Source organism: Sinocyclocheilus anshuiensis, unplaced genomic scaffold (genome assembly GCF_001515605.1).
Source record: "Sinocyclocheilus anshuiensis isolate Anshui unplaced genomic scaffold, SAMN03320099.WGS_v1.1 scaffold536, whole genome shotgun sequence".
Taxonomy (NCBI): domain Eukaryota; kingdom Metazoa; phylum Chordata; class Actinopteri; order Cypriniformes; family Cyprinidae; genus Sinocyclocheilus; species Sinocyclocheilus anshuiensis.
This window is the reverse complement of record NW_015557179.1, coordinates 2456154-2463088: the sequence shown is the minus strand read 5'-3', so window position 1 is coordinate 2463088 and position 6935 is coordinate 2456154. Positions and strand designations below refer to the sequence as shown.

Genomic DNA, 6935 nt, shown 5'->3' with positions numbered 1-6935 from the left:
GCGCAAAACTCCACATCAGATTGAACAGTCAATAGCTAATACTTAAACTAAAAACAAAACAGTAGCTGATTCAGAAGCGCCAGATTGTCATAGCAAAGTCAGAATTACCTCCTCTCCTAGGTTCACGAAACGGTCGTCCATAAAATGCATTGCTGTTCTGTTGTAAGTAATCTTAAAGATTCCTAAATGCATCTACTTTCGGAAGGCCAAATAAAGTGCTTTTGCTTTCGCCTAGAAACACACAGCGTCTCCCTGACATGGCTGTTTCAACACTAACTGTGGTTTCTGAAACCACACCTTCTTTCTTTGCGTGAACATTTGGGTGGCATTATGCAAATATTTCCACATAGTGAGGTAGATATGTGGGGGCGTGTTAGAACGAGCCATTTTAGGGGGGTGTGGCAGAGTCTTAACTTTGATAAAGAATATCTCTTTGGTTTTGAGACTTTAGTCTTTGCAACTTCAGTGATCTTATCTATGCACAATCAGCTTGTAACACTCCAAAGAGAAAGGAAAACTTGAAATCGCATCATATGACCTCTTTCTTTAAGCTCGACCTTCTCCCTCTAACTGCAGGGACACAGCTGTCCAACCGCACCTAATTTTATACTGCTCGACTCTCTTTTTTCCTCTACTATATATTTCTTTTGACCTTCTTTCTCATTATAACCTCATTCTGTAACATTAGCCCTCAGAAGATATATAAAGTTGAACAGGCTGTGTCTACCAATGCTGTCGTCTTCTATATCCGTGGCTAAATTCCCAATGTCCAAGAGGCAGAAGAATACATCGTTATGTTCAAGATAATGCCATGCGATTTAAGGTGAAGTGTGTAATTTCTGTGCCACCAAGCAAAATTGCAAAAATAATGATTGCTTTCGCACAAGTCTCCAGAACACGCCCCCTCTATATGTGATTGGTTGCCCAAACTGACTCAACTCACATCATTGGTTGAGTCAGTGTTGCCATGTTGGGCTGAAAACAATCTAATCAATGTTTTGATAGAGCCACAGAATCTCTGCACATTAAACCAGATTTGATTTCAACATCCAAAATGTGCACACTTCACCTTTAGTACAAAACACAAGCTCTTCTTCTGACAGATGACAGTGTGGGTGTTTATATGTGAGGCGGAAGGAAACGAAACTAACAATTTCCATTATGTGAATGAAGTCGTGTAATCAGCACTCCATCAGCAGTGACAGTAAGGAAACACATGAAAGATAAATTCACACTCTCAAAACACACAAATACACAGAAAGCCACAGAGTTTGGGTCACATTACCACAATCCAGTCAACATAGGGACCAACATCTACTTACAGGAGGACCTGCAATAAAAACAGAAAGAAAAAGAAATTAGTCATTTAGAAAAAAATCATCTTGTTTGGTCCATGTGCACATTACATCAAACATTTGACCCTGATGGATTTTATTTCCCCAAGAACAGGAAAAAGAGTCACGCAAGTCTGAATTTGCATAGTACAACCAGAACCCAGTTTCCTGGCTGTCCAGCCCGGACTGAACTGATGAACGCTGCCTCCGATTTCTCTTACTGTAACACAACCTCTGAGGAAGATTAGAGTTTACACGCAGGTAGTTTAATGAAGTGTGTCACAGTATAGGTTCGGTACGTAAATAAAACGTTAAAAAATATGTTTATAATTTAGTTGATGACAGGATTGAAAAGCTTTTTGTGGGAAAGTGTTGCTTGTCTCTGGCCCAGGGATGAGCAGTCAGCCCACCAAGCAACAGACCACTGAGGACTGAGTTTGAGATTGAGCCACATCACTGGAAGACTGCCTGCACAGACAAATCACACCCGTTCTGAGCACGCGAACTCCACCCAGACATCACAAACTGTCAATCTCCTTCATAGCTAATGCTAAATCATACACCAGCAGCATAATAAACAGTGGAAACAGATTTCACTAACATCGTTAAGTTAAAGAAAAGTTAAAAGTTTTTCACAGTGATCCTGGTGGAAAACGCAGGATAGATTAAAACCCTGAGGAAATTATGTTAAATGGAATTGAGATTTCTACACTCTTATTGGTTGCTGAAAGCATAATGAAAATATGCTTTAATATTTAATAAACGAACATGCAAGGGTGCAGATTCCATGTGGACTTAGTCATGAGGTTAGTTGCTTTGAAAGGTTTGGTTCTTTAAAATTATAATGTGAAAGGATGTCTAAGCTTTAAACAAACTTGATTTAAAATGAGTTAAACAGTCATTTTGAGTATTACAAAAACCACAATTTAAAATTATAAGCACATGCATTAGTAGGATGTACGGCCTCTTTTACATCCTTTGACAAAGACACAGCAATCAAGCAGAACGGAGATCATAGCTTCAGGAACTCAAGCTCTGTCAAGTAAAAACAAACTCAAAATTGCTGATGACAAATCTTTTCCGCTTATATCACCAGAACTCTCTTCTATAACTTATTATATCTGGACAACTGCAAGAACAAAACCAAAGCAATTTGTCATAGAACTACTGAACAATCTGAATCATACGGTTTCTTTCCAGGTCTTTCATCCAGAAACCATTTTTTAGTCCTCTAAAGAGTTTGAAATTGTCATGGCCAGAAACTTAGGGGAGTAACAGTATGAATCTTTGACTTACAAAAAATAACTATATAATGGATGGAAGAGAGAACAAAAGTCCCAATAAAACCATTGTTTACTGCAGGAGAAATGTTTCGAGCAAACATGAACTAGAATTCTTCAACAAGGAAGAAATCTACATTTCCACTGAGCTCTGAAGTCAAACTGGTGCATTAAATATAGTAATGCGCCTTAAGTAATGGCGCAGTCACACTGGTGACAAAGCTTTCCTATGGGTCCATCATTATTTTTTCCTTTCCTGTTTTGAGAACCCTGTATTTTCTTAGAAATCAGAACCGGCATTTATTAAAGCTGCTGCTGAAACAGCAAGCCCTATTTTAGGCATAAAACAATGAGTGAACAACACAAGCAAAATATGTGCGGTCATGCAAGAATAGCTCTCTGCACATTCCAGATCAATCTTTGTCATCATAAACGTTCTCATCTTACCCATGTGATCCATAACTCGGTTTACATGAAACCACTTTAAACGCACAAAATATAGAGGAATCTATAGGTCGTATAGTAGCAGCCTCCAATCACCACCTACAGTCCATTTACTGACCATCCGATACATATTGGTTGAAACAAAAATGGCTGAAATCATCAAATCAAATCTCAATGGCTTTATGCATCTTCAAGGAGTAAAGGCACCTGAAAAGTGCTGAGAATTAGAATTTTATTCTGCAATTTTTTACAGTATTTTCTATACACTTTCAAAAAAAGTGCATAATTTTACATTTAGGGTTGCAACAGTTTGTAGCTGGGACAGTACCACAAAAGTACTTTATTTAGGCCTAAAAGGTTCAAAGTAGTACCTCAAGGGAGCAATATGTACCATTTAGGGGTACAAAGTTGTCCCTTTAAAGTTTCTGTCCCAGACAGTGACAAGCTGTTGTACCTCTAAGTGTACAATTTTTTTCTGACACTGTACAAAGATTTGTGGAGTTCTGCTCTGCCATTTTAATTCATGGAACTAGTTAGTATTGTGATTATGGATTATTAATCCATTTTATGTAAACCTACCCTAAATGACAAATAAAAGCTAAACAAATATATCAGTCTGACAGTTACTTCCTGTCTAAGTGGGCAGTTCTTTGCTAGAAATAGCTGCAAAGAGTAACAGACTTCATGTTTCAAGTCAAAATTCTATAAGCTCTTATAAAAATACAATCTTGATGGATGTGACCCCAAAATTTTTTATTAATACCACTAATTCTGCACTAGGACTCCCTAGTACTGCACTAGTTTATCCCTAAATATATTCTGTAAAGTCCAAGCATCTCTGAATGTTTTGAAATCTCAATGGAGGATTGTGTTTTCATGCTTCTCTTGCTATTAAAAGCTTTAGGTGCGCAAATACGTAGCAGCTTACACACAACAGCAGTTCGTGGCGTTGCAGGCACAGGCATATGCGTACTGTAGACCTACCTGGAGCCCCATCACGGCCTTTCTTTCCCCTCAAACCAGGAGGTCCTGATTGAAAAACAACCTACAGTTAGTCCCACCGTTACATTTATGTATTTAATGACCCAAGCAATAGCTCCACACCACTGTAAAGCTTTGATTTGAAATCTATGATTTATACTAGCAGAGCTATTCGAGAATTGTATTACAATGCTTTATTGCTAAGCAACACAGTTATAGAATAATTTAATGACAGTTCTTTGGACCAAGCTCCCTGTGGATGCAATAATTAAAGGCAAAAATGGGGCTAAAAATATATCACCACAGAGTCACGGCAAGTGGCGGCAGCAAGAAGCAGATAACATGTCAAAAACTGCAACAGCGCAGCCAGCAGTAGGATGAGTGGACACTTTGGTGGACTGGGTGTGGAGAGACTTAAAGCCCTGAAGTGAAAGCCGAAACCGAGCACACAGAGACGTGGAAGCATGTGTTCTGATTCCTGACGCATTCTGGACTTGTGTCCACTTCCTGCTCCGCAGACAACCTTCATCCGAAGGCGAACTGAGCTGGGGCGTCAAAAATACTCTATGTGATGATGCCTAGAGGACTCTAGCTGTAAAACTATGCGTGTCTATGTTTGTGTGAGAGCGCTTGTGGTGGTACACTCAACAAACAACACTGAACTATAAACACAAGGAACATTTAATGCTTCCAATAAATGTTTAGGCAGTGCTATGTCAGTTAAAGTATCAATATCAAGCCGCATATCACAACCACCTGTTACCAGCCTTATGCAAGAGCACTGGAAAGTGATAGGTAATGGAGATCTTCTGTTGCATGCTGACACGAAGGCACCCGAGCCACCCGCCCCACCTCTTTTCATAGTACTGAACCCTGAATATTGAACTATGATGATCCAAATATATTCATAATTCTTGATATAATTTTCCCCGAAAAAAATTTCCAGTACAGGATAGACCTTTGGAAATTGTGGCAGCACAATGGTGCAATGATAGCATCCAATGGTAATATTATGGAATTTTTTTAATTGACTATAGAACTGGAAAATATTCACAATGTTACTGGGTGATATTCATTTAGCATGGTATTTACTGTACGTGGTACCATAAACGGATTGTGAATCTCTCAAAAATATGTCCGGACCACACTGAACCCAAAACATACGTAAATAAATAAATAAATAAATAAAATTTAGCATATAGAAAATAAAGCCTAAAGGTCATTGCACACTGAGTCCGAAATTTTCGCACGTTAAAAAATAAATAGCACCTCACGTTATGTCAATCACGTTTACACACTGCCTCCGAAATTTTCATCCGTCATAAAAAAATTTGGATCCGTTTTTCGCCTCCGTAGCAAGCATTTTGAGAGGTGTTTTGACAGTTCAGAGCCACCGTACAAGCGAACGCCAAAATCCAGAATGCCGATTGTCAAGTTCATCCACTTGATCATCCACAGATCGTCTCGCAGCACAAAGCACTGTAAAGATCCTTACACACTGATCTCACAGAAATTGGTGGTCTTCTTTTTAATATGTGGCTCTAGTATCGCTAGCAAAGCATCAAACTGAGCCACTGACATCCTGAAGTAAACTTTGAATCACCAAGGATAATCCCGCTGCTCCTGAGGGGGAACTCTCCTTCCTCTCTATATCTCAGGATTGGATGGACCCAATATTTCTCTTTTTAAGAAGCGAGAACAACAACAAAATCATCCTCATTGCTTGAAGACTCCATTTAGAGCTGTTTCGCAAATTTTTTCGCAACGGATTAATTAATACGCATCGGACTCAGTATGCAAGGTTTCTGTGTGTGACGAATTTTTAGGATAACGAATACGAAAAAACACATACGAAAATTTCAGACTCAGTGTGCACAGACCTTTAAGTGTTAATTAAGAAAATAAAACACATTTTATAATTTTAACCAATTCTAGGCCCACTTACTCAAGCCAGCCAGGACACTATCATAGGACCTGAGCTCTGTTATATAGACCCAGGAATAACCTCAAGAATACCATGCAACCCAAAATACCCAGCCACTGGCAGCTCCACTCCCCTTATCATCTGCCAATTTTTCCCAATGCTCTGTCCTCTGATTGCTCCGAACACATGCCATAGTGCCCAAGAATGAATTGTTCAGCTTCCAGACCTCCAAACTACAAGCGCATCACAGCAAAAGTCCAGGCATATGATGAGACAGCTCATTGTGAATAAAACAGCAAATGTTGGGCTAACAAAGCATGGATTGATTTTCAGACATGGACAACTTTAGTGCAAGAACACAGCACTGCTTCTGTGAGGCAATATGATGTTCTTAGAGAGATAGTTCCCCCATAAATGAAAGTTCAGTCATTATTTACTCTCAAGTAGTCCCACACCTGACTTTCTTCTGTGGAACATAACAGAAGATATTTTAAGAAATGTCTCAGTCTTTTTCTGTCCATGCAATTGAAGTCAAATGGAACCAAAACAGTTTGGCTACCAACACTCTTTTTAAAAGATTAACACAGAACATGCGGAACACAGAAGTAGTCATGCAGATTTGGAACAATATCAGAATTAGTAAATTATGACAGAATTTTCATTTTTGGTTGAACTATCCCTTCAAGTGTATAGTATATGTGGACGACACACATTTAAGTATGAACATTTGCCATTAAAACTAATCTTAAATTATATACATATATATATATATATATATATATATATATATATAACCTTTCTCAAACTCAAAGCGCTACAAATGAGATAAATCAACAAAGTAAAAAATACATCATATCAAAAAAAATAATAAACTATAAATTAGAACCAGAACTAGAAAAACTGAGCATACTGTATAAGCTGCAAGTCTTTACACTAGCTACTAATCACCTTTTGACATGATTTTAATTAAGA

At 38.3% G+C, this 6935-nt stretch overlaps 1 protein-coding gene across 2 annotated transcripts in view; it reads right to left on the bottom strand.

The window, feature by feature from the left end:
• The window catches only part of col13a1 (collagen, type XIII, alpha 1), a 124833-nt gene that overhangs the window by 66726 nt on the left and 51172 nt on the right, over nt 1-6935 (bottom strand). For both annotated transcript variants that reach the window (XM_016473869.1, XM_016473868.1), the window contains exon 3: nt 1323-1330. In XM_016473869.1, the coding sequence (XP_016329355.1) occupies nt 1323-1330 (8 nt within the window). The remainder of the gene's footprint in view (nt 1-1322; nt 1331-6935) is intronic.